The sequence below is a fragment of the Notamacropus eugenii genome, chromosome 4 (assembly GCF_028372415.1).
Source record: "Notamacropus eugenii isolate mMacEug1 chromosome 4, mMacEug1.pri_v2, whole genome shotgun sequence".
NCBI lineage: Eukaryota > Metazoa > Chordata > Mammalia > Diprotodontia > Macropodidae > Notamacropus > Notamacropus eugenii.
Genome location: NC_092875.1, coordinates 836,191 through 864,067, shown reverse-complemented (window position 1 = coordinate 864,067; position 27,877 = coordinate 836,191). Strand labels below are relative to the sequence as shown.

The 27,877-nt window shown below is 50.0% G+C and overlaps 1 protein-coding gene across 2 annotated transcripts; it reads left to right on the top strand.

Moving 5' to 3' along the window:
* Nucleotides 1–18,664: 18,664 nt before the first annotated feature.
* On the top strand, nucleotides 18,665–26,982 carry LOC140502744 (uncharacterized). 2 transcript variants are annotated; one of them, XM_072606712.1, is made up of 2 exons: nucleotides 18,665–21,126; nucleotides 22,191–26,982. In XM_072606712.1, the coding sequence occupies exon 2, from the start codon at nucleotides 25,216–25,218 to the stop codon at nucleotides 26,980–26,982; it is 1,767 nt and encodes a 588-aa protein (XP_072462813.1). In that variant the 5' UTR covers nucleotides 18,665–21,126; nucleotides 22,191–25,215. The 2 variants fall into 2 exon arrangements, with proteins under 2 accessions (XP_072462813.1, XP_072462814.1); XM_072606713.1 differs by lacking the exon at nucleotides 18,665–21,126 and adding an exon at nucleotides 21,870–21,997.
* Nucleotides 26,983–27,877: the final 895 nt, after the last annotated feature.

The following is a 27,877-nucleotide window of genomic DNA, read 5'->3' as shown; positions in this document are numbered from 1 at the left end:
CAGGGACTGCGCGCTTTGGCTCCGCCCTCTCTTCCGTTGGTCCGCCTTCCGGCTGTGGGACTCATTCACCCCAGGCCTGGACAAGAGCGCTCGGACAGCGGCCGTAGCCAAGGACGCCCCGAAATCCTCCAAGAGGAGGACGGAAGTGACGCACACCGTGGAAGCCTTGCAGTCCTCCCCAGGGCCCCCTCACCCGGAAGGCAGGGGAGTTATCCGCACAGCCTTCTGGGAAGCGTAGTTCGGAGGCTCATGCGACCTGTGCGCATGCCTGAAGTCTCTTCCAGCTCTGAGTGCCACAGGTCCCTGAAGCGGAGGCTAGGTGCCTCCTCGGGGAAGCCCGCCTGGATTCCCCCATTTCCTTTAACCTTCCCCATCCTGCGCACCCCTCCCGCCCCCGAGCTATACGGGATCGAGCAAAGTCGAGAGGATAAAGCGAAGGCCCAGGCCAAAGCGCCTAGCACAGAGAGGCCCCCAAGCAATGCTTTTCCCCCGCCCCCAGGGGCTCTGCGAGGCCACCCTGGGTCCCCCCGCCCCTGCCCTGGTCCCCCATGGCCGTTCCTGGAGGCACAGCGCTCCCCCTTTCCTCCGGAGTCGTGTTCATTTCCAGGGAGGTGGGGGCGCGTCTGCCCCACCCAGCACGGGACCCTGCCCAGTGGAGTGGGCCCGGGAGAACAACTGGTCCCAGGCCCGTGAAGCAGGTGCCAAGGTCACCCGCTGCCTCCTGGCCATGGTCAGTCCTGACTTCTGTCACCAGACTCCTAGGACTCTGGAGAGAGCCTCATGTCAATCATGTGCAAGTGTGACATCACCGTGATGTCACTGAGCCCCCCACCCCTATCCTCGCCCCCAACAAAGTGTGCAGGTGTGTGTGGGGGTTCTCAGGGAGGGGACCTTCCTGGAGTCACGCTGCACAGGGGGCTCTTGTTTTATCCCCGTGGGCCCGGTCACAGAGACTCTCTCCCTGTCTTTCTCCCCTTGTCTCACTGGGGTCTGGTGTTCCTGTCGATGGAGTCTGCCTGCCCACATGGGGCAATAGGTGAGCCTGAGACCGGACTTCTGGGGCTTGTGTCCCTGCACACGGGGGCCTGACTGGCCAGCAATTCTGAACAGGAGAGCCCCGGAGAGCGCTCCATCCCCGAGCATGTTCAGTGGCAGAACCATGCAGCCAAGTTCTCTCCCGGCTCCCTTCAGTGCTGAACTAAGACCTCCTCTTCTAAGGAGGCCTTTCCCAACGTCCCCCCCAGCCCCCATTAATGCCTCCAAAACTACCCCCTCTTTACCCTGGCCATGCCCTGTTTGTACGGCTGCTCCCATAGCATCTCCTGCGTTCCCCTGGGACATCCTTGAGAGCACAGACTGCGCTTTGCCTTGCCCTGCCTCCTCTGCAGTAGCAGCCTCTTGGCACAGAGTCGGGGCTTAAGGACCCACGGACTCTGAACTGGTCTGTGCAGACAGGCACAAGGGGTGCTTCCCCTGAGTGACCTCACCATTCCTCAGAAAAGGCGCCCACCAAGATGAGGAGCCCGACATTCCTAGCGTGGCTCTGAGGCCAGAGGCAAATGCCCGCTCAGTGTCCCGGGCAGTGTTGCCAGTCCCCAGGAGGCTAATGTTCTTGTAGGGTGTTTGAAGGGCTCGGCAATGTGCTGTAGAGGCCACTAGGGGCGCCATAGTTCACTGGGCTTGGAATCAGACAAACTCATCTTCCGGAATTTAAATCTGGCCTCAGATGCTAGCTGTGTGTCCTTGGGCAAGTCACTTCACTCTGCTTGCCTCAGTTTCCTCGTCTGTAAAATGAGATGGGGAAGGAACTGGCAAACCACCCCAGTATCTTTGTCAAGAAAACCCCAAATGGAGTCACAGAATCAGAAATTACAGAAACAACTCACCAAGATATATATAACCCTAACCCAATCCTAAAAAAGAGCAATGCCAGGGAATGTTCGAAGTATTGAACGATTACACTCATGTCATGCACCAGAAAGGTCATACTTAAGATTCTGCAAGTTAAACTTCAGCAGTGTGTGAACTGAGAATTACCAGAACAGCAGGCTGATTTTCAAAGAGGCAGAGGAACTAGAGACCAAATTGCCAACGTTCAATGTATTATGGAGAAAGCAAGGGAGCTCCAGATAAACCTCTACTTGTGCTTCATTGACTCCCCTAAAACTTTAGTGATTCCAGTAAAATGTGGCAAGTCCTCAAAGAGATGGGAAGACCAGGTCATCTCACCTATCTCACCTATCAGCTGTATGGGGGCCAAGAAGCAATAGTTAGAACCAAACACAGAACAGCTGATTGGCTTAATATTGACTGTATATTTCCACCTTATTTATTTAACTGAGTCCAGTTTTTCTTAGTGGTATTAGGATGTAGCCAGGGTGCAGTTTTCTCTCTCTCTTCTCTGTACTTCACTACACAGGAAGGAGAAACACTCAGGGCCTTGAGATGGATTGTCCCTCAGCAGGGGAAGATGGGTTATTGGGGATCCAGGAACACTCAACCCCAGCCCTAGTCAACCCACTAACTCCCAGGTACTGAAGTTGATGTCTGGGTGACCAGACAGGAGGTGGCCTGTGGGTCATGCCAGATGGGGGCCCCTTTGCATCAAAAAGATTACTGCCCCTCCTGTGCCAACAACTCCATGACTGGGGTCATGGAAAAGTGAGGTCCTAGAACTACATCAGATGTGGTTTGCCCTCATCACATGGTTTCTAGCTGCCTTTTTGATCAACAGTTTGACTCCTCTTGGAAGAACATTGTGACAAAAGTGAGGAGGAAATGGGCCACCCTACCACTGGAGCACCTGAAGATTCATTTTATTGAATTGTCGGGCAGCTAGGTGGTACAGTGGATAGAGCACCAGTGCAGGAGTCAGGAGGATCTGAGTTCAAATCTCACCTCAGACACTTGACACTCACTAGCTGTGTGACCTTGGGCAAGTCACTTAACCCCAACTGCCTCATCTTGGGTCATCTCCAGTCATCCTGATGAAGATCTGGTCACTGGATTCAGATGGCTCTGGATGAGAAGTGAGGCTGATGACCTGCACAGCCCTCCCTCACTCAAGACAAAGTCAAGTGCAAGTCATGTTATCATTTCTCTGATGGCATGGTCTCATTTGGCAATGAAGGATGAACACACACTATTGAATTTTCAGAATCTGTGAGCTGCATACATGTTTTGGTGTGCAGAGACCAATTGAGCCCGCACCATAGCAAACATTGTAGTGTGAAAAGGAATATTGACTTGTGTTTCTTATAATTGATTTTATTCTGTAACCATATTCTGAAGCTCATGAGTTCAAAGGTTAATCCTCTCTCTATCTAATTAAATGCCAAAGGATTAAGCTTTCCCATAATCACTGTTCGTTACAGAAAAACTCTATTTTAGAGGTTCAATATTCTCATAAACCATTATCTTCTCACCAGCTTCAAGGTTTGCATCTCACCTTTGAGAACTGGACTAAGGGGACCTTGTCGCCTTTTTAGCCTCATCTCTGTCAATTGAAAAAGGATGGTTTTATCTGATCCCTAGTCACCAGTGTGTCTACCTCCTGGGTCCCCATCAGTGACATCAGGCTGCTGCTGGGATCCACAAAAATTCACAAAAACATTCATTCCTTAGAGACAGAGAAGGGTGGTCTCAGTCCCACATGTGCACACCCCCCATCTTCCTTAATGTCACCAATCATGATCCCTCACACCAGTGATCCTGGCTAATTATTTTCTCTTTGTCCTGTTCTTTACTCTGTGCTTATAAAAATGTGTTGCATCTTCAATTCAAGGTCTTTTTGAGGCTGAGACCTGTTTTACTGGTGGGTTGCACCTCTACTTGTAAACCATAATTTTGCTCCAAGAAGCTCACCTCAGTTTATCTTTTTGTTAAATATCACATGCTGACAGTTGGTGGTAGTGGTGGGATGTAGCATTTAGGGTTAGGGTCCAGAACCCTTGGGGAAAATAAAAAGTCTTCCCTCATCTGGGCCCAAGTGGAATATTTGTCCACCAAGGGAGAGTTTCTCTGTTAGGGATTCTGTGACTGTGGAAAAGTTCTCTACAGTCAAATTTTCTCTGGTCAGGAAGGTAAATTGTGGTTAATCTTGTATGCTTTATGTTTGGTTTGAATGTTTCTATTTATATTAAAGCTGCAGCTACTGAATTCGGAAATTAATTGGAGAGAGGAGAGAGACAGGAGACAGACAGAGAGACAGACAGACAGAGACAGAGAGACAGACAGACAGAGACAGAGACAGACAGAGACAGAGAGACAGAGACGGAGACAGACAGAGACAGAGAGACAGAGACAGAGAGACAGACAAACAGACAGACAGAGACAGAGAGCGTTCAGGCTGGTTTCCAGCTGACCGCCTCGTCCTGTCAACGCGGGTCAAAGTAACCAGTTTGAAGTAAGAGGGAATTCCTATGCCGCCGCCGGAATCTCGGTGTTCCTCCAGTCTGGCAGGACTGAGGGTTCTTCACCCTAGCTTCCGATCCGTTAGAGACCAAAATGTAAACCAAATGAATTGCCCCAAGTCGGATCTTTCCGTGCCTTTGTGTGCACGCGTGGTTCGCTTGGGAAGCCCGATCGCGTTTTCTCGGGCGACACCTCGTGGCGAAAGTGAGAATGGCAGCGCTCTCAGGTGGTTTTTGAGTTTGGGGAGAAGGACTCCGGGTTGTTGCTTCGAGTTTTGTCCTGCGTAAAAATGATTCGCTGAGCTCCTGGGCTGAGGACAGGCCTTCGTGTCGGCGGCGGCGGCAGAGCGAGCAGGGCTCTGGCAAGCCTTGGCAGGGCGCCTCAGCTGGCCGGGAGCCGGAGCACGCTGACCCTCCCGCCGAGGATGCCAGCCCTTCCTTAGATTCACGGACCGCGAGGGTGAAGCTGCCCCTTGAGCCTCCGAGAAGCCCCCAGAGTCCTGTGCCCCCAGGATCTGAACCGGCAAAGGATTTCTTTGCCCTCACACGGAGGATCGGGATGCAACGCTGCTGTCCAGATCTGTCTGGGCAGTCCTTCTGTCCTTTCTTTTTGCGTGTTTCTGGGCTTTTGTTTTCAGAATGCGAGCAGCCTGCCCACCACAGTCTCCCTTGGGAAGACTCCCTGGGGCCCGGGACAGAGCTGCCCCCTGAGTCAGGGCTGGCAAGAAAGAAACAAGTGGTAACGACAGGGCGCTCGGGTGCCTGTGCTTGGACCCAGTTCTAAAATCACATTTTTCCCTAAAAATCACATTCTCCCTAGCTTCAAAACACTATTCTTGACAGTTCCTCCCCAGCCCAAGGACAGCCCGCCCTAGCAAAATGTATCTCTCTTCCTGATACAGTAGCCAGCTGTCCGTGGAGAATTTATTAGTTCGAACCAGCTGTGTACTAGCTGAATTGGCTGTGTACTGGGTTGTAAAGACATTTACTACTTACTGACCAATCTATGTATACACCCTTAGGGTTATCTTATCTAACCAGACTTTGATGGGGAGGAGGAGAACTGACCACTCCTTAACTACTCCCTAATCCCCCCCTGAATCACCTGACAAGGTCATAACTCTTTACCATCTTGACTTCAAAAATGCTTGAGTCTGTGAATTCTTTCTGGACAGCCCAGGCAGGGAACTCCAGTGTTGGGGTTCCTGTGCCTTTCCGATCCTGGTCAGTTACATTTAGAGGTGTTTGCTTTAAAATGACAACTAATTCAGAGGGGGAAGCACTGTGGCCTCCATCTGGCTCCTGGAAAGACTTTAGGCTAATTATGGCTTACAAAAAAACTCCAGGGCAGCGAGAATCTGATAGCAGCAGCCTCACATCTAACTCAGAACTTTCACAGCCTGAGCAGCAACCTCCATATGTCCCCAGATATTCCCCCAAATGGCATTATCTATCAAGGATCAGCTGATTTTGAAAGTCCTAAAGGAAGACCAGGTCCCCCAGAACAAGACCACTGCTGTTGGGGTTGGTGCAACTGGCATACCATGTGCCATCAGTATCATAACAAAGGATGTGGCTGATGAACCTGCCCTGGCTGATGTAGAAGACAAGCCAAAGGGAGAGATGATGGCTCTCCAGCCTTTTCCTCAAAATGCTAAAGATTGTTTCTGGCAAAGACTACAGTGTGACTGCAAACTCAAAAATGGTCATTGTGATGGCTGGGGCACGTCAACAGGAGGGAGAAAGTCGTCTTCATCTGGTCCAGCATAATGTGAATATCTTTAAATTCATCATTTCCAGTATTGTTAAATATAGTCCTAACTGTAAGCTGCTTACTGTTTCCTGTAATATTTTTAAAAGGCAAAAGAAGGAAAAAACCAACATAACTGATCAACATCAGTCTTCAAATGTGTAACAGATAACACTTGTAGACCTCCCACCTCTGCAAAAAGGTAATATGTGAGTGTCTTCTCATGTCTTTTAAACTATGCTTGTTCTTTGTAATTTCATATTCCCTTTTAAAAATGTTGATCATCATTCTTTCTGTTTACATCCTCATTGTCATTGTGTATCTAATTTTCTTGGCTCTGTTGATGTCCCCTACAGCGGTTCATGTAGATCATTCTAGGCTTCTACAAATTCATCATGCGCATCATTTTTTACAGCACAGCAATGTTCCATTACATTCATGGACCACGATTAGTATAGCCATTTCTCAATTGATGGACATCTACTTCTTGCTATGAGTATTTAAATACGTAATCCAGGGTCTTTCTTCTTATTGAGGAACTTCTAAACTCTGGATCAAAGAGGATGTTCTTTTCCTCACTTTATGTGCATAACCTCAAATTGCTTCCCAGAATGGTTATACTGACTCACAGTTCCACCAACAATGTGCCTGTCTTCCCTCCAATTCTCCAACCTTAACCCAGTCTGACATCTTTTATCCTCTGTTCATTTGCTGGGTGTGAAGTGAGAGTTTTGGAGTGTTTTGCTTTGCATTTTGTTTGTGATTTGGAGCACTTTTTCATGTGGCTGTGTGACCTGTGTAACCCTGGGCAAGTCACAAATTCTATCTGCCTCAATTTCTCATCTGTAAAATGGGGATCATAATACCTTCGACCACCCAGAGTTGTGGTGAGCACTCTGCCAACCTGAACGCATTGTGTAGGTGCTTTCATTATGGTTACTGTTATAATTATTATTTGTAAGGTCAAAACCTCACACCAGCAAGAGCTCACATTTCCATTTCACTTCTCTGTTCACAAGAAATCTGGGGTAGGTAGTGGACGGTTGCATCGAGCCCATTTCACAGATGAAAAATGAGACAGGATGAGGCTAAGGGGCCTGCTTCTGGTCCCCTAGGTAGTGAGGATGACAGCCGTGCACACAAAAAGCATTTAGAAAGTGCTTCCTATGTGCCAGGTGCTGTGATAATGCTTTGGACAAAAATAAAGGCAAACACGTCGGTCATGCCCCCAAGCAGCCACTTAGGAGGGAGACCAAGTATAAACTACTATGGACTAGAAAACAGTAACCTGCTGACAAATGTTTTCCTTATTTCTCTAATTTCTTTTTTTTTCAGCTTCCAGCTAATTCTTGATTGTCTCCAACCCCATTTTCTCAGCATGGACTAAGCACACAGAAATGTAAGACAAGCCTTTACAACCTACTACATCTTGTTCTGTTTTCTTTTAAATCTGAAGAAAAACCAGGACACAGGAAAGAGCTTAGATGAAAACAGATAAGCAGACATGAGAGCAAATGCTACATATGCAAACATAGAAGAGGGTAGGGGAGACATTTAGGAACTTCCTCGGGCCTCGAGGAGGCAGCTGCCACAGGGTGCATCAGGCAGTGCCGTGTTCCAAGGTGGATGAAGGGACCAGACGATCCATGATAACCTCCCCTGCCCTTCTTTCTGATATCCCTTTGGTCCTCCACTGCCCCTTCTATCCCACTACCTCATTCTTAGCTCCTGCTCCTTCCTCCCACTCTGCCCTCTCAAACACAGTGTCTCCCATTCAGAACTTTGGAGTATGACTCAAGAACACCTGTGTCCATTCCTGGGTCCTGCATAGCCACAATCCAAATTTCTTACGATTAGGGTTAGGAGTAATTCTTGAACAACAAAGCCCTGAAATCAGTCATTTTTCAAAACCATTTCACGTAGGTGATGTGGGATAGAGATTATCATTCATGAAAACCTGTGTATTTCCTGTACTTTCCTCAAGGATCCTCTTAATCTGTATTCCATCTAAACTTCTACAGCTCTTACAGACATGGCAAAGCTGGCATGTGGGTGACCAATTGTGGGGTTTGTCCTATATTCATGGCATCAGGGAGATGATACCATGACTTACAACTGACTTTGACTTGAGGGAAGGAGGGCTGTGCAAAATGACCGGTCTCACTTTCTCTTCCATAGTCACCTGCATCCAGTGACCAAATGTCCATCAGGATGACTGGAGACGGCCCAGGATGGAATATATCCTTAGCAAAGTGACTTTTGGTCACATTAGGTCTGATTTTTCACGTTTTTTGGTATCCTCTCTTTCAGGCAATAATGGTAGACACTAACCCAGCACTTTATATTTTCCCTTATAGATGGTTAAGTACTAAGTTTTCACTCCTCTCTAAGCTGTACCCCCAGTTCTCTAGAACTTTCTCTGCAATGCCCCCCCCCCCCATTCAACACTGAGTCTGCCTTCTGCCCCAGGGGTCTCTCAGATTGGCTGACTCCTCCATTCTAAGAACACTCGAGCCAGCCCAGGTATTTCATTCCTCTCCAGGAGTACTTTACAGTGTAGTCATAGAGAAAATGGCTTGTTGGGGAAAGGGGGGATGAATGACAAAGTCTAGATCCTAGACATTCCTCTTTACCCTAAATCCACATGCCAGAGGGCACTCCAGCCATCTTAGCTCCAAGTCTTGCTTTGTCCTACACTATACCAGTCTGCCTCTACTCCTGTATAGACCATTCTGATTAACTTCTCCATGGAGGATACAAAATGCTCACTTTATATAACTAAGCAGACTAGAGCAATTTAGGCCAAAGCTTCTTAAACTTCTTCCACTCTCCACACCCTCAAAGGTGTGGATCATGACCCATAGGCTGAGATACCAAGGGAATGAGGGCTCAGCAGGCACCAAAGAGGGAAACCCTGGGGAGCCTGTAATCCATTTAAAGTGTCTCTGCTCTACAAATTCAACAGCGTAGTGTAAGGTGTAAATGCCATAGGACACTTTCCCCACATCCAATTCAATATAATAATCCCTAATTAGGCACCAGCTGTACACAGAGCGCAGAGCCAGATGGGGGAGACCATGCTTAGCTGGGCCTTGATCCCTATCTTTGTAGAACTTTTATTTGGCACAAGGACACAATCAATAACTTCATTTTATTGTCATTTTTCAGTCATGTCTGACTCTTCATGACTACATTTGGGGTTTTCTTGGCAGAGATACTGGATTGGTTTAACATTTCCTTCTCCAGTTCATTTTACAGATGAGGAAAATGAGGCAAACGGGATGAAGTGACTTGCCCAGGGTCTCACAGCCAGAAAGTGTCTGAGCCAGATTTGAACTCAGGAAGATGAGTCTTCCTAATTCCAGGCAGGAATTCTATCCACTGCACCACCTAGCTGCCCCTCTCTTGAACATAAAATACATGTAATTGCAAATGAAGTGCTAAGCCCCACCTAGGGGGTGGGAGTGGGGTACAAAGTCATTATTACCCATGGGGTAATGAGAACACTTAAGAAGGCAGGGACACAGGGGCCTGGACTAAAAGTATGTATACAAATGCATAGGTGGCTCTAGAGAAAGTAGCCACAAGCCACAGAAAGAATCCCAAAGCCTCTTTTGCTGGAGCTTCAACCAGGTCATGCCCAGTAAACAAGGCTCTGTCCTGGGCCCTCTTGGCTTCTTTTTACATGGCTTCCCTTGGAGAATCTCATCAGCTCCCATGAATGCAGGTGATTCCCACCCCTAGATAGTGAGTGGGTCTGTAACCACACGATCCTGATACCTTAACCAGGTGAAAAGACATTTCAACCCATTAACAGCCCTTAGACTTGAGGCATGAAATACCTTAGAAAGTCAGACAAGGGCGGGGGACTTCCATCCCATCCTCTGTGTCCTGCGTGTGTCGCTAGGGTACTCCACTCCGATCTGATGTCTTACAGACCTGCTTCAGCCTCGCCCACCACTCTTCATGCTTCCCTGACATTACTTCCATACATTTATACCATGTGGAGCTTACTTGGATTTATTTACTGTTGTCTTCCCCATTAGAATGAAAGCTCCTGGAGGGTGACGACCATCTTTTTGTCTCTCCTTGTGTGATGAGGGAAGAGCACAATCCTGGCACACAGTAAATACTTAGAAAAGGCTGGGGAGACCTAAAGGGATAGCTGAACACTTGAAAATTACTCTGTTGGCAAGACAGTGTAGAGTTGAGAAGTCCCACGATTCGAGCCTGGTGGCTGTGGGAACTTTGGACTCTAGGGACCCTTAAAGCAGCTGTGCTGACCCAGCCAGGCAAAAACAGGGATGAGCCCATCTGCAAGCTGGGTCTGAAGTCTCACTGGGTCCTCACAAGTCTACCGGTATTAACCCCATTCTGCAGTCTGTGAGGCTGGGACTCACCTGGTCCCCAAACTAGTAAATACTGGAGGGAATATATGAACCTCAACCTACATGCTGCCTCTGCTTACAAGGGTGGTGGCAATGGGGAAGAAGAGAAAGATGCTGATGGAAGGAAGTGCAAAGGAGATTTCCACGGTAGGACTTGGTGAAGGACAGTTAAAAAGCCAGCACTGCTATCACAGGAGCTTGATGGGGAGCTGCCAGGTCAGGTCAGCTCAGGTTTGGAGGGAAAGGGTCAGTGACTTAGAGGATACATTTGAAACCTTGGGAATAAGTTAAGATTCCTGTTCAGTCAGTCTAAATAAACAATAAGGGCTTATTAAGTACCTACTATGTGCTCAGCAGTCTGCTAAGTGCTCAGCATACAAATAGAGGCAGAAGACAGTCCTCACCCTCCAGGAGCTGATGATCTAAACGGGGAGGCAAAAGGCCAACAACTGTGTAAAGAGCCTATAAACTGTACCAGATAAATAGAAAAGAATGACTAGAGTAACAAGGCACTGGAATGACGAGGGACTGGGGAAGGCTTGCTGGAGGAGGCAGGACTTAACCAGGGGCCCTGGAAGGGGCACTGGTTCTTCTCCTGCCTCACCAGCTTATTACGGACCCTGAGCCCCTGCATCACAAAATGGAGACTTCTCCTTTAGAGTTAGGATCAAACAGGACCAGAGACTTGCTCTTTGAAAGCTTAAAGCACTAAAGAAACATGGATTCTTATAATCATAATGGTGATAGGGCAGAGAGAAGACAGCCAAGACCCACTTTATTGGCTGTGGGAAAAGACAAGAAAGCTGCAGAGACAGAACAGGAACAAGCTGTTAAATACAAATCGAGAAGATAGACATCTCGTGGTAGAAAAGGTGCAGGACCTGAAGTCAGAGGACCTGGCTGTGAAAACCATCATGGACAAGTCGGCCTTTTAGACTCAGTTTCCTCCTTTGTAAAAGGAGGATGAGAATACTCGCACTTCACCTCAAAGGTGGCGGAATGTGCTTGGCAAACCTTAAAGTGCTTTTTACATGAGTTGTTATTATTAACCAAGAGAGTAACCTGAAAGACAAAGATGTAAAGGGTATCCAGGAGGAAACATTACTTGTTTCTGATGTTTTACAGACATAAAGCAGGATAAAGATTGAAAAAGAGGTCACTGCATCTGTTGATAAGGAGGCCAATGGTGAACTTTGGGGGAGCAGTTTTCAGGATGGTGTGTGGGACATAAAATCTTCTTCAAAGCATGGAAAGAAATGAGGACAGCAAGGACTGGATGGATGTTTGGCAGGAGAGAGATGGGAGTGTAGATGGCTAGTGCAGAAGGCCCAGAAACAGCTAATTTGGGGGGTTGCTTTCTAGCACAGCAAAGATGTGGGCACGTTTGTAGACGGCCAAAGGCATGAGACTGAATGATGCTGAAGGCAGGTCCTGAATAGGTCAGAGGGTGGAAATTCTGCAAAAGTACAGGAGGAAAAATTTTCAGCAAAGTGTAGATGGTTCTTCCTCAGTGACAGGAAGGCATACGAGCATGGATGAAAATTCACAGACTTTTTCCAGGAAAGAGGTTAAGAGAGCAAATGTCAGTTGGATATCCACAAACTTCTCAAGAAATCAGGAGTCCAAGTATTTTATATGTGAGGAAAGTGGGTGATGGGAGAAGAGGTTTTAGGAGCTTTGATGGGTAATTAGGCAAGGATTTACTGCACCTGCAGAGTTTTACCTTGAATTCCTAAAGGACTGTGGCTCTGGCTAAAATCCTTGAATTCACAATACTTTTCTTGAATATAGATTATTTGGTATTCAATCAGTTCCATGATCTTGACGAAAGGATGTCCACATTAAATTTACAACCTCTCCTATCATGAATTAATGATTGCTTTTTAAAAAAAAGCATTCCCTACTTCATTGCATTCATAAAGTATGTCTCCCTAAGAGCTGTCTGATGTTGACTTAGTCCTATGTTTTGTCAGATTTTCCCACATTTGTAAGGTTTTCTACAGTATGAATCCTCTGGTGTTCAGTAAATCCTGGGCTCTGGAAGGAAGTCTTCCCACATTACATTCCTAAGGATCCTATCCACTATGGATTCTCTGATGTCGAGTAAGTTGTGCCCTCTGACCAAAGGCTTTCCCACATTCACTGCATGCATAAGGTTTCTGTCCAGTATGAATCCTCTGATGTACAGTAAGCTGAGACCTCTGGCGAAAGGCCTTCCCACATTCATTACACTCATAGGGTTTCTCTCCAGTGTGAATTCTCTGGTGTTCAGTAAGTCCTCGGCTCAAACGGAAAGCCTTCCCACATTCACTGCATTCATAAGGTTTCTCTCCGGTATGAATCTTCTGATGCAGAGTCAGTTGTGAGCTCTGGCGAAAGGCCTTCCCACATTCTTTACATTCATAAGGTTTCTCCCCAGTGTGAATTCTCTGGTGTACACTAAGTCCTCTGTTCCTGTAAAAGGCTTTCCCACATTGGGCACATTCGTAAGGTTTCTCTCCAGTGTGAATTCTCTTGTGTAGAGTTAGTCCAGTGCTCTGGTAGAAGGCCTTCCCACATTCACTGCATTCATAAGGCTTCTCTCCAGTGTGCATTCTCTGATGCAGAGTTAGCTGTGATCTTTGGCGGAAAGCTTTTTCACATTCATTACATGCATAAGGTTTCTCTCCACTATGAATTCTCTGATGTACTGTAAGATATGTCCTCCAGCGAAAGACATTCCCACACTCGCTGCATTCATAAGGTTTCTCTCCAGTGTGAATTCTCTGATGTTGAATAAGCATTGAGCTCCGGTGAAAGGCCTTCCCACATTCACTGCACTCATAAGGTTTCTCTCCACTGTGTATTCTCTGATGTACAGTAAGGTGTGTTTTCCTGCGGAAGGCCTTTCTACATTGATTACATTCATAAGGTTTCTCTCCACTATGAATTCTTTGATGTACATTAAGTTCTGCACTCCTTCGGAAAGCCTTCCCACAAGCCTTACATTCATAAGGTTTCTCTCCAGTGTGAATTCTCTGATGGACAGTGAGTTGGGCCCTCTGGTGAAAGTCCTTTCCACATTCGTTACATTCAAAAAGTTTCTCTTTAGTGTGTATCCTATGATTTTCAACAAGACCTGTATTATAAATTAGGGACTTCTCATATTCACTATACTTAGAAAATATCTTCTTTGAGAACATTCTAGAAAATTTTCTTAGCTCTGCATACAGCCTGAAGTTTTGTCTATGTGTATCCCACTTATGGACACTCTTTCTTACAGATAATTTCTGTTGTGGTGAAAGGCCTGTCCTCAGACTAAGACTGCTGCCATGTTTCTTATATTCGTGGCCTCTTTGTCTCTTGGAAGGCCTCTTCTGGGTGAGTTTCTCTTGTTTAGAACATCTGTCCTCATTGCTCTGCTGCCTCTCTATCCCAGCACCCCATGGCCAGGCTTCTCCCAACGTGGAGACAAAAGGAACACCCCTGGTGGGTCTTCCTGGAAGTGAGTCTTCCATGGAGAGGCCAAGCTTTGGAGACGACTCCTTGGCTTCTGGGCAAGTCTTCCACTCTGAAAGACATTTTTAAAATATGTAAATATCTGGTTTCTCTACTGTCACCATTCCTGTCTTTTCTGATCTCTATCAAGAAAAAAAAAGACTTCAAAGGCAGAACTACCACAGTTATGTCTGAGGCGTGATTGTGAGGAAGGAAAGTGATTTGTAAACCTTAAAACATCATGCAAATATGTATTATTGTAGCCCTGTAATTAGTAAAAATCTGACCTTATCACCTTATAACCCAAACCCTTCCCTCTTCCCTGTCACCCATGCTTGCTCCTGAGGGGTCACAGGGGTCATTCTCAGTCCCTCACTCTCACTCACCCCCTCATATCCAATTTGTTGCCCAGGTCTCCAAATTCTATCTACTTATATACACCCTTTCCCCTCCTCCGATGCTGCAAACCTTTATCACCTCATGCCCTGACTGCTGAAATAGCTGCTGGGGAGGGGGAGAAGTCTGCCTGCCTCAGTCTCTCCCCAATTCTCATTCAAGCACTGAAGTGATTTCTCTAAAACACAAGTCTGACCATTATATCCCCCATCACACTCAATAAACTCCACTGGCTTCCCCTTGCTGCTAGGATCAAATGGAAATTCCTCTATTTGAAAGCTGGGAAACAATTTTTTTACAGCAAGTGTCTCTGATAATAACAGCCTAATTTCTCAAAAGTATAGAAAAGAGTCAAATTTGTAAGAATACAAGTCATTCCTCAATTGATAAATGATGAAAGGATATGAACAGGAAGTTTTCAGATAAAATATTCAAAGCTATCTGTAGTCATATTAAAAAATGCTCCAAATCACTGTTGATTAAAGAAATGCAAATTAAAACAACTCAGTGGTACTACCACGCACCTACGAGATTGGCTAATATGACAGGAAAGGTAAATAATGAATGCTGGAGAGGATGTGAGAAAACTGGGACATGAATGCACTGGTGGTGGAGTTGTGAACTGATCCAACCATTCTGGAGAGCAATTAGGAACTATGCCCAAAAAGCAACCACACTGTGCTTGATCCAAGCATTAGTACTCCTAGGACTGTATCCCAAAGAGATCATAAAGATGGGAAAAGGACCCACATGCACAAAAATGTTTATAGCAGCTCTTTTTGTGGCGGCAAAGAATTAGAAATTGAGGGAATGCCCTTCCCTTGGGGAACGGTTGAACAAGCTGTGGTACAGAAACGTAATGGAATACTATTATGCTACAAGAAATGATGAGCAGGCAGATTTGCACTTTCTCTTTTTGTGCCATTTCTCTTTTATACTCTTTCTTCTTTTACAACATGACTAATATGGAGATATGTTTTGCATGACTGCACATATATAACCTGTATCAAATTACTTACCATTCTGGGGGGGGAAGGAGAAAATTTGGAACTCAAAATTTTATATAAAAATGAATGTTAAAAATTGTCTTTACATATAATTGGAAACAATATCATAGCGTGTAAAAGAAAAAAAGGGCAAGTATTCTGTTTGACCTTGAAAGCGCTTTATCCCATGCCCCTTGCCTCCTTTCAGTCTTCTTCTACCTCACTCACCCTCATGAACTTTGCAGTCCATCGACACGGACCTCTGCGTTATTCTTACACACCACCCCAGCTGCCAACCCTAGGCTGTTTTACTGGCTGCCTCCCTTGTCTGGGATGCTCTCTGTTCTCCTCTCAGCCCCCTGGTTTCCTTTGAGTTGGGGGTGAGGTCCCACCCTCTACATCTTAATGTCTTCCTGCTGAGGGATCTCCAATCTCTCCGGTCTTTGGGCTGTTGCAACAGATTGTGAGCTCCTTGAGGAGCTCCGCCTATGATCTTCCTTTGCATCCCCAGTGCTTAGCACAATGCTTGGCACCCAGCAGGTGCTTATTACGTGGTGACTGATTGGACACGGACAGCCCTGGAGGGTAGGAATGGAGGGTAAGCTGCTCTACAAATGAGAACACTCAGGCTCACAGTGACTATGTGCCATGTCTCATGTCACATGGCTCCTCCATGTGATGACAGGGGCAGGAATCAGGTCTGCTGATTCCAGGTCCAAGGATCTTCCCACTGTACTGCTGTGTCTTTCTACAAAGGGCAGAGTTGGTCAGGGCTGTTCTGAAGAGCAGCCCCGAGACGAGTGGGCAGAAGCTATGGAGAAGTTCTTTTCAGCTCAGCATAAACCATGAAAGCCCAAAATCGGTCTCACCAAATCACCAAACATAAAGAGACTGCTTAATTTTAGAGGTGAGAGACTAAGGCCAAAAACGCACATATTCTGTCAAAGGTCACACTATGAATGCTCAGCACAGTAAGGCTCTGCCTCGAACTCTGAAGCACTTGCTAAAGGGCAGTCTGGCTGCCCCTGGCCTTGACTGGAAGTGTTCCAATGTGGCCTGATGGGGCAATGACCAGTCCCTTTCCCTTTCGACACTAGGGATTCCCCGTCACACTGTTGAGTGTCTGGATTGAGGGTGGCCTAAAATCCCAAGATCATTCTCTCAAGATCTGCTGCATTTGTAGGATATTCTTGAACCCTCAGCACAGACTTGCCAGCCTTTGTTCAATTTGCACTGGGGAAGCCAGCATGGGAGAGCTGGGGTGAGGACACCTTCAGAAGGTTCCTCTGTTTTCAGAAAGATACATTGGATGGCAAAGAAGGGGTGTGATGTGGCTGCCAGGGGCAGGGAGCAGGGGATGGACAGGGCGGCAGGCTTTCAGGAGAGGATCAAGGAAGAAGTAAAAATTCAGTATGACCTGAAGGGGTCAGAGGTTTCGAAGGAGGCTCCCCTCTTCCCCCTATTTTCTCTACAGAGATCTCTGGCCTGGACGGGAGGGGAAATAAAGGATATCAGGGGCACGGGGTCTCCAGGCAGCTGAGCCACATATCCAGAAATCCTGAAATAACCGGTAGATGTGGCTGCTGTAAGCTGCCATTCATGTCTCTGAAAGTCTGTGCCAAAAAAGAGAGTGATTCCAGGAAGGGTAAAGGCCAAATGTGGTGCTGATTTCATGGAAGGGAAGAGCGGGAGCCAGCAAACCTGAGGCCAGGGATGGCAAGACTATATGGTCAGGCAGACAGGCAGGCAGGGAGCCTCCAGGAATGCCCAAGAGACAGCTTGGCTTCATCCAAAACGGATTGTTTTAACAGAGTTGCTAGACTGACATTCCATGGAATGCCGTAGAATGAGTAGACCTAGATTTTAGGGAGCATCTGAAAAAGACTCTTATGCCATTTTTGGAGAAAGGATGGAGAGAAGGGAATGAGATGCCAGCACAATCTTGTGGACCCAGATGTGGAGGGAAGGCAGCAAACGCCGAAAGATGAGTCTGTGCTGACAAATCAGCTTGGCTCAAAGCTGGGACTGTGGAGTCCAAGAGGAAGAGGAAGAGGAAGGTGGCAGTGCCAGGGCCACAGGGACCTTTCCCACTGGCCTCCAATGGGAGCCCGGGATAGGCACAGGCCCTGAAGCACGTTTTCCAAATTCACAGATGAGACCAAAAGGACAGTCAGAAGGAAACACAGACCAGGGACAGGAAAGCTCGGAAATTACAGGTTGAAATGATGAAATCCCAGCACCACAAAGGAAGCGCAGGTGCCTCCATCCCACAGAATGACTCACCTGCCCAGTGGCTGTCCGGGTCCTCTCGCCCTGACCTCCATGGCACTTCCCTGCGCTCCAGCTGGCTGATCACATTGGGTTTGGAAGCTGCAAGTCCTGCTCAGAGGAAACGGGAAGGGGCTGGGAACTGTCACCTCTGAATTCAATCGCAGCCCCCAGATCATTCTGTCTGACCCACACCCTGCTAAGAGAACCCTCCACGACATCATGGGAGAATGTTAGGCCTGAGGGGGCAGAGGATGAGGAGGGATAGTCGCAGGGACAAGGCAACGAAATGATCAGTTTGTAGTTGTAAAGGGTGCAGTGGTGTGGCATGGGTGCCTCAGCAGAAACAGTGCCAACTGAGGGCGTGGGCTCAAATCCTCTCCCTGAGCCCTGGAGGACATGTTTGGGGGACCAGGAGGTAGAGGTGAGCAGGGAGGGAGCTCCAGGCATGGGGGGCAGCCAGAGAAAATGCCCAGGGTCTGGGAGATGGGAGAGAAGACAGGAGGCTTGGAGGAAGGTCTTTACCCCCTCTTTTTAATTGTTTTCCTTTTTTATTCAAAGGGAGGAAGGAAAGGGATGTTCAGAAGTGAAGAGGATGTACATAATAGGTATCAGTGAAAAGTTTTAAAATACAACGAAGTGAGGGAACACGCCCAGTGGATCACCACACTCTGTTCCATGCTGAAGTTTAGGATCCTCGAACCACTCCCTTGAGATCAAGCAGCACCGGCACCTTGGGTCTCAGCCCACAAAGGACCAGTCATCTGGGGACTAGGCAGGAACTGCCCAACCCTGCAGGCACCTTACAGCATTCACTAGACACTCCTCAGGAACAAGCACGGGCCCAGGGGAGCCACCTTACCCAGGCACACCAGGTTCCCATAGGTCTCCAGCATCACCTCTCGGTACAGCTCCTTCTGAAGCGGGTTCAGGTGCCTCCACTCATCCTGGGAGAAGTCCACCACCACATCCTTGAATGTCACCGACTCCTGAAAGACCAGACACCTGTGCTTGCCCAGGCAGTGTCCTTCCAATGGCCCCGGAGGAGGAGGGAGCCAGGAGGAAGTGTAGGGAGCTGTGCTCACACCCCAGCAGCACCAGAGGGCTCATCAGCAGACCCTTCCTGAGAACCAGAAAACTGAGGGCGGTGCACATCACCGCACTGGCTGGCTTACACAGTCCCTTTTCCCCAATCACCCCAGTGTGGTTGAGGGACAAACCTCCTCCATCCACAAGAGGAACCATCTGGGACTGAGCTCAGATCACAAACTCACCATGATGCCCCAAGGTGGGGGGAGGGGGCTGACCCACCCACCAATCAGAGGACAGCAAGACTGGTGAGCCCACAGTGGGCATTTCTCCAGCCACCCCTCCTGCAGCTGACCATCGTCCTGACCCTCATTCTCCCCCATAAACACCCAATGCAGGATGGGCAGACACCAATGGGCTGGATCTATGTGGTGCCCAAAGCCTTCTCCCATCATCCAGAACCTTAATTTCTTCATTATCACTGACTTTTCACTTGGCCAGAACTGCTCTTAATTGTCAAACTTTCTTCACATTCCTCCTCCTTGACCTCCCTGCAGTCTGACATTGTCAGTCGCTCTCTTCTCCCTGGGGGCAGCGACAAAAGCACTCAAATCTACCACTTATATTTGGAAGTTTTCTAACCTACCTGAAAATCCTCTAGATGAAAAGTATTAGGGAGTCATAAACTCATCTGTTAGAAATGTAAAAATCCATCACCTTACAAAATAATTTGCAAGAATCACTGTTTAACATCAAGGAAGACCAAACCAAAACCTTTACATACACATACAGCCAGTGGGCAGGATGACAAGTGAAACTGGCCAATAACAGCCTTCTTCTATCGGGATCCCAAGTATTCTCCAGGCCTGACAGCCTTGAAAGCAAATACCATTGAAATGAAACGAGCTTAGAGTGTACTTTCAAATCTCCAAATGTGAGGAAAGCCTTTTCTCATTACACTGCTCTCATTCAAGCAGCATTACTAATAATGCTTTGTGTGGAAGCAAAATGGGCGGTGTCCCATTAACAAATATGATTTTCCACATATTTCTTTTTTAATCACCCTTTTTAAAAACTGTTTTTGTGCAAGTTTTTGAATGCGCACAATCAAGAGTATGGTATAGGGTGTAATTTGTAAATAAGTAAACATGCTTAGGTTGGGGGTGTGCAGGGGGCGCTCCAGTCACCTCACACCTCCTGTTCCCACATTCTTCACTCTTGATACTCCAGATGAAATCCTGGAAATCATCAGCTCACATCTGATAAAGAGAGGCTGGCAACAAACACTAGTCATCCTGCTCCAGATGCTAACTTCCAAATAGAGACAACACAGTAATCCCTGGATATTAAAAACCAAACAGGCTTGTCAGAAGATGACGTGAGTCCTGGTCCCCTCACTGGCACATCCCCCCCCTTCCTTTACCCCTGTGTCTCTAGGTCACACATTCCAGGGAGATCTCCCAAAGGCCTGCCCTCAAAATTCTGGACTTTCCTGTGATTTTTAGCTGAGCATTTTTATTTCCAGCATATGAACAACAGCTGTGAAGTCATTCATGGCTTGGGTGCTAACTCCTGTAACAGCTTTATTACACAGGTCATGAGACTCAGTGATGAGACAAAAGGGAGAGAGAAAGCCCCCTCCTGTCCAATGTTGGCTGTCAGGAGTGTGATGTGGTAAAAAGGAGTTCTGCAGCAGTGGACTGGGTCCCCTCCTGGGAGGGATGGTAGGGGTAGGTAGAAGCCCACAGATGTGACCAGCCTGGCAAACCAGGCTCCCAGAGTCGATGTGGGTACAACTCCCCTTACCGAGAGGCAAAAAACTGGAAACAAAGTAGATGCCCAGTGACGGTGGAACAGCTGGCAAATTGTAGATGAATGTGAGGGGATGTTACTGGACCCTAAGAAATAGGGGATAAGTTCAAACTAGCACCCACTTTTGTGGTGGAGTACTTTGTCAATCCAAGTGTGCTAGAAGCATCTGCTGTTATCTGCCACAAGACCCTGGGGAGTTCTTGCCAGTCACTGCTCAGCATACAGGCGGACAAGCAACCTTGAATCCATTTGAGGAGAGGGTGGACATGGGTGTCTCGCAATCCCACAGATGCCATATCTAAGTCTCTCCTCCTGCGTCACCTTACCCAGAGATGAAGAAAACCGTATATGTCTTTGTACAGCAAGAGGCTCAAATTCTTGTAACAGAAAAACCCGTGTTATGTAGCACAGACACTTCCAAAAGAGGACAGGAAACGTCAGCTGAATAGTCACCGTTGACCAGGCTACATGCTTTCTTTAGGACAAAGGGAAGGGGATGGTTCCTGCAACTATTCAAAGTCCTGTGAATTTCAGGAACCAAAGGAGGCGGTGGGCACGTGCCAAAGAGCCCCCAAAACGTGACCCATGTAAGGACCAGATGGAGTCAGGTGTGTTCTCCCCAAGTCTGCTTCCCACACACCCTTACCCTATCTTAGTTTCCCTTAGATCCAGCTCCATCACCCCATAGAAGTGCCCTAGGAGAGGCACCTCTGACCCTAAGGACCTGGGTTCAAGTCCTGCCTCCTGCCCGGTCTCTCCTCTCTGGGCCCCAGCTTCCTCTTCTGTTAAATGAGGCGAACCCGCTGATTTCTAGGAAGGAGCCCGGTTTACACCGCACCTCACCTGGTGGGACCCTGGGGCCATCTCCACCGCCGCGTCCTCCTCTTCTCCTTCGCTCTGGGGGGAAGGGGAAGCCTGAGAGGAGCCGCCCCGGCCCCTGCCCGGGGGAGGCCCGGGAACCCCGGAGGCCAAGGACGGAGCAGTGACCTTGGCAGCTGGATGCGGGCCCGGCGGGGGTTCAGATCCACCACTCCCACTGCACGTGTCCGTACTAGGAAGAGGGGCGGGACCAGCCCTATTCCCACCCCCGGGAGCTGTCCAATGGGAGCACGCGACTGAGAAGGAGGCGTGTCTGCGCAGGGGAGGGAGACTCAGAGGCGATTGGCTCAGAGCCTGTAGCCTTCTCGTAATCGAGGTGATACCTGATAGGTCCCAGACCTCCCCACTTCCCCAGGTCCGACCAATGAATGCGTGGGGGGCGGGACGAAGCGCGGCCCCTCTTCTCCAGGTTCCTCCCCAGAGCTTCCGGTCCTCGGTACCGACTCACCCGCCCACGGCGCTGTTATTCGGGCTCGTGGCCAGTGGGGCATCCGCGGCCGAGTCCGAAGGGAGCGGAAGCAGCCGCGGGCGCTGTGCGAAGCGGTTATGACGGAGTCCCGCCCGAGCTCAGGGCCGGGCCCGCAAGGCCTTCTGGGAAACGTAGGCCTGAGACCGGGGAGGGGACTGCGCATGCTCTGCTGAGGGAGGTGGAGAGCGCTCACCCGTAACCCCCCAAAAGTCTGTCCACGGCGCTGTCCCTCGGGATCAGCTCGGGGGAGAAGGGGCTTTCTTCCGGTTTCAGTCTTTCTTTATTTCTAATTGAATTACTGTGTTTGTTTTCCGTGTCCCGCAGTCACTTCCACGTGTCTTAGCTGTTCTCCCACTCCCTCCCCGGGACGGCTCCACGCGTCCATCCCTCTCAAAGGCACGTGGCGGAGAAGCCACGGACCAGACAGAAGAGCAGGCCGGGCTCCTCCCGCGGCCCAGGCCCCCGGATCTTCCTCGGATGTGGAAGGCGCTCCGCCTCGAGGTCCCGCGGACGTGTTTTAAGTCCTTGAGGTGCCAAGGCCGCCAGAAGACGCGCTCCGGCCCTGGGCGCTGCCGCTCGAGGTGCTCCCGCTCCGCTCCTCCGCTCAGCGCCAGATCACGCGAGTCCTCCCGGGCCTCTCCGCAGTGCTCCTGCTCGTCGTCCTCACAGCGCGGCACTGCTTCCCCGGCGATGGGCATCCCCTGGACTTCCGGTCTGGCCACCGCAGAGAGCTGCTGTTGATGTCTTTGTGCACGTGGGGCCCCTGCCCATTTCCATGACGTCTTGGGGATCGGTCCTAGAGGAGATAGTGCCTGGTCAGAGGGCAGGCACGGTTCTGTACCCTTTGGGCATGGTTCCCACCCGCCCTCCAGAATGGCTGGATCAGCTCCCAGCTCCACCGACAGCGGATCAGCGTTCCAGCTCTCCCACATCCTCTCCAGCATTTATCATCCTCCTGTTCTGTCGTGTTAGCCATGATAGGTGGGGTGGGCTACCTCAGAGCGGTTCTGATTTGCCTCTCTAATCAATAGTGATCTAGAGCATTTTAGAGCTTTCATTTCTTCCTCTGAAAACTCCCTGGTCACATCCTTTGACCATCTATCAGTTGGGGAATGGGTCAATTTGTTGTGGTTGTTGTGTTCATCCTGCATTGCCGAAGAAGACCACGCCATCAGAGACGTGATGACATGACTGGCACTTGGCTTTGTTTGGAGTCAGGGAGGGCTGTGCAGGTCACCAGGCTCACTTCTGCTCCTGAGCCGTCTGAATCCAGTGACCAGATATTCATCAGGATGACTGGAGAGGGCCCAGGATGCACTGGGAGACCTTGAGCCCTTTAGGCTAAGGCCTAAGGTACTCACTTAGGGTGAGGTAACGCCCATTCAGTAAACAGGCCTGTTTAAGAAATAGTCAGGGGATGGCCCCTTTAATGACGCAAAGAGAAATAACCACATCAGGCTGGGAGGGAAACACCAAACAGTTACTACTGATAATGGCTCTTAGGCCAGGAGGGTCCAGAAAACAGCCCTTAAGTGGAGCTTGGGCAGGGGTCTAGTGTGGACCAGTCTATAGGCCTCAGAGTGCAGTAGGTTTAAGGTTTTGGGAGAGGGAAAGGACAGGATCTAACCCCAAGTTAACTAGGCATCCTCTGGCCATCCACTTTGTACTACTGTGCTCATGAATCGCCAGCATGTTTCCTATGGAGTTAATGGACTCAATTAGCTCTTAGCAAAGACATTTACTTAAACTGTATGGCAGGAATAGTTACAAAACATTCCCCTTATAATACACACAATATCCACAGGAAGCATGTGAGGCATACCTGTAAGATACATGTGTCAAAGGCAGCTTAACTTCTAGTAATGTAGAACTGCAAGGTCCATTCCTTCTAGTGTCCTCACACTTGATTCCCAGAGTTTACATCTCTTCACTTACTAGCTATATGACCTTGGGCAAGTCACATAACCTCTGTTTCCCTCAGTTCCCTCAACTGGAAAACGGGAATGCTAATAGTACCCACCCAGGTTGTCGTGAGGATCAGATGCCATAATATTTATAAAGCTCTCAGCACAGTGGACCCAATCAGAATGGTTTTTCCGGCGATTTTTTCCACCTTCATTGAACAGCAAGAGCCATGAATGAGGCTGGGTGTACCACATACCCTTGCCCACTGTCTCACCTTGTAAAATGGTCAGCCCCCCAGGTTTGGAGTCAGCTAGGCCTGGTGGTGGACTTGAGGGCTGGCCTACAAGGCCTCCATGGCGTACTCAGCTAACTGGCCTGCTTGTCTACTCTCCAAGGTCCTCCGGGGAGAGGTTGGCCTTGTTCCCCATCACTGCCCTGACCCCCTTACGTATACATGCTCACAAATGTTCCCCAGCTGCTGTCAGCTCCAACCAAACTCTGAGCCACAGTACTGTATTCTCAGCATCCCAGCTCCCAGAAGGACTGTGCCAGAAACTGTGTGGGGAGGGACCACCAAGAAGCCTCATCTCCACAGGGCACAGAGGGTGACACCAGAATCCTGGCAGGGCAAAGTGATGTAGAGTGGGAGACACTGCTTAGGAAAGGGAGCTGTAGGGTTAGGAGAGAGACCCCAAGGCTTCAGGTCTTCTTGGTCCTTGTCCACCTATTGAATAGCCTGGCCAAAAACGATGCCCAAAGGGCTATGAAATTGTGCATACCCTCTGATCCAGCAAAGTCACTGTTGGTTCTGTATCCCAAAGACATCCAAAAAAGAGGGAAAGGACCTACTTGTAGGGGGACGAGCTCTGGCCCCTGGCCCCCTGGTGAGCCCGGAGACGCCCGGGGGTGGAACGCCCCTTCCGGAGCTGAGCTCTGCCTCCGGGGTGGAACATGGGACGAGCTCTGGCCCCTGGCCCCCTGGTGAGCCCGGAGACGCCCGGGGGTGGAACGCCCCTTCCGGAGCTGAGCTCTGCCTCCAGGGTGGAACATGGGAGGAGCTACGGCAGGGTATATGAGGGGGATCACGGGAAGGTCGGGAGGATTGGGGTAGGCAATAAAGTGTAGTAAGCAGCTCCTCGAGTGCACTGTTTGGTCATTCCCCTCCCCCACAGGAGGGGGCCGGAACCGTTGGACGACCGGTAAGGCGGTTGGAGCAGTTGGAGAGGTAAGCCCCAGGCGACCGCTCAGGGCAGGCCCTGAGCAGCTGGCGCCCGAACAGGGACAGTAGGCCCCCCACAGCCGGGGGGAAGGACCAAACGCCCGTAAGCGAGTAAGGTGAGCCCCGCTGGGAGCGGGAAGAAGTCGCTGTTCATCAGCGCAGAGATCCCCGCTGACCGCGGGAAGAAGTCGCTGGGTAGCAGCGCCTCGCAGTTAAACGGGAACCATGGGTCAGGGGTATAGTGTCCCACTGATCAAGCCTGAGGAGAAGGCAGTGCTTGCTAGTCACCTGTATAAGCTCTGCAAGAAGGAAGGAATCAAGCCCCATTTAAGCCATTGTCGAGAGTTTGTTGAGCATATTTGGAAGGTATCCCCATGGCTAGAATATTCGGGGATCACAAAGAACAATTGGACGCTGGTAGGCCAGCAAATGGCGTCCTGTGAGAAGCTCACGCCCGGTCTGTTAACGGACATGGATTGTACCATGTACGGGCTGATTAAGATAGTCCTCCAAGGCGCGCCGCGCCCGGCTGCGGCTGCGTCCTGTGCGACCCAAGTGGGGGACTCACTAGGAGAAACCTCCGAGGAGGAATGGAGGCCTCAGCCAACTGCACCCCCCTGTCCTTCAGGGGCTGTGGCGCAGCAAGATGGCGTGCGGCCTAGGGCTGTGGCGCAGCAAGATGGCGTGCGGCCTAGGGCTGTGGCGCAGCAATCCGGAAGTACCTCCGGCGCTGGCGCAAGGCCCAAACCAGGGAGACGCTACCCTAGAGAGGAAGAGGTAGAGGACGTTGCCGCTGACCTGGCCGCGCTGGCGTTGCCCACAGACTTTGCCTTCGGGCGCAGCGGTAGGCCCCCAGGAGGGAGTATGGTGGCTAGGAGCCTCCAGGAGGCCATGAGGCAGGGGGAGACCCTGGAAGGATGGGACACCGTACCACGGATGTTCCCAGTGAGAGATGCCCCCCCAGGGGGGCAAAGAGCCCATGAGCCAGTACCGTTTAAGATACTTAAAGACCTGAAGGAAGCAGTGGCGAAGTACGGCCCTTCGGCCCCATATGTCTCCCAACTGCTAAAGAACGCCACTGCTACCTGGCCATGGACCCCCGCTGATTGGAAGGACGTAGCACAAACGGTCCTCACTCCCGGCCAGTATGTAACCTGGGAGGCGTTGTGTAAGAGAGAGGCCGACCTCTACATCGAGGAAAAGGACATCACTAACTCTGACGATGCCTTTGAGATGCTTACTGGCACTGGGAAGTGGAAAACCCTCCAGAGCCAAATGGACTACACCCCTATGGTGTTTGCTGGGGTCACGGCCTGTGCTCTGCGGGCCTTCGCCAAGGTGGAGGCCCAAGGAGAAGGCCGCTCCAGGCTTACAGGCCTGAAGCAGCGGCCTGAGGAAAGCCCCACTGACTTCGTCAGCAGGGTCCAAACAACAGTACAGCGCCTCCTTGGCCAGGGAGCAGGCACTGAATTGGTCATTACCCAAATTGTGAAAGAGGGGCTTAGGAGCCCATATCAGAAGGCCTTGTCCGGTCTCAGCTCGACTGCCACTCTGACAGACGTAGTGGACCACCTCTTGAGCGCACCCAGCGAAGACCCCAAGTTAACCGCCATGGCTACTGCCTTGGCTCAGGGACTGCTCTCCGGCCTTCATGGCCGGCGGGACGCTGGGGACGGAAGGCGGGGTGGTGGCGGCACCTGCTACCGCTGTGGCAAGCCCGGGCATTGGAGTAGGGACTGCCGGTCAAACCCTAGCCCGGCCTGCTGGATCTGTGGCAAAAAGGGGCACCTGGCTAACCGGTGCCGGAACAAGCGGTACAGTGCTTCGGTGCCGGGAAACGGGAGAGGGGGCCCTCCTCGTGGGGGCCCCCGACCCCGGCACCCGCAAAGCTATCCCATCCACGTAGCCCCAGAGACCCCGATAGGACCACAACCGCTTCCCATAGGCTTGGGCGACAGGTATCGCCGAGAGTTGGGACAACTGAAGTACTAACATGTACCTCGGCAGAAGGGGAAGGAGAGGAGCTAGACGTTGTAATCAAGCCGTGGGACACAACAACGATTCATGTCCCTTCGGCCTCCTTTCCTCGCTTGGTTGTAGGGCCTACCGGGTACTTTCCCGGCATCGTGCACACACAGTTACTCCCAGCAGGGGGTTCTGCTGTCTGTATCACCAACCCCCACTGTTACCCTGTTACTTTGCCCCCGGGGACTCCTATCGGGCGCGGTATCGCCCTCCCGTGGGTGGAAGAGAACACCCCGGACATAAACTGGTGCCAAGTCGTAGATAAGCAGAGGCCTATGATGACGCTTATGGTAGAAGGACGCCCTGTTCTCGGCATGTTAGATACTGGAGCGGACCTGTCCGTGATAAACGCCGAACAATGGGCTCCCACATGGCCTCTAGAGGCCTCATCCCTCACGGTCGCTGGCGTGGGAGGCGACCAGATAGCCAGAAAGGCAGCCAGGCACCTGACATGGACTCACGCAGAACAAACCGGACTGTTCAGGCCATTAAAGATAGCAGGGCTGTCGTCAGCCCTCTGGGGCCGGGACGTCCTTGAGCAAATGCACGTGCGCTTAGTCACCCCAGAGCACGTGGCGGAAAACTGATTGGGGCCACTCGTATGGTGAGATGCCCACGAATAGAATGGACTTCCCAACTCCCTGTGTGGGTAGAACAGTGGCCCCTCAGTGCAGAAAAGCTCACCGCCTTAGAACAGATAGTGAAGGGCCTGCTAGAGGCGGGCCATATAGAACCCACTACCAGTAACTTCAATTCTCCCGTATTCGTCATTAAGAAAAAGGCTGGCACATGGAGGATGTTAATCGACCTCCGTGCCATCAATCAGTGCATGAGGCCCATGGGTCCTTTGCAAACCGGGCTT

Bases quoted from the DNA above. Each gene is read 5' to 3' on its own strand.
- LOC140502744 (XM_072606712.1), top strand. From the start codon at position 25,216: ATGGGTCAGGGGTATAGTGTCCCACTGATCAAGCCTGAGGAGAAGGCA.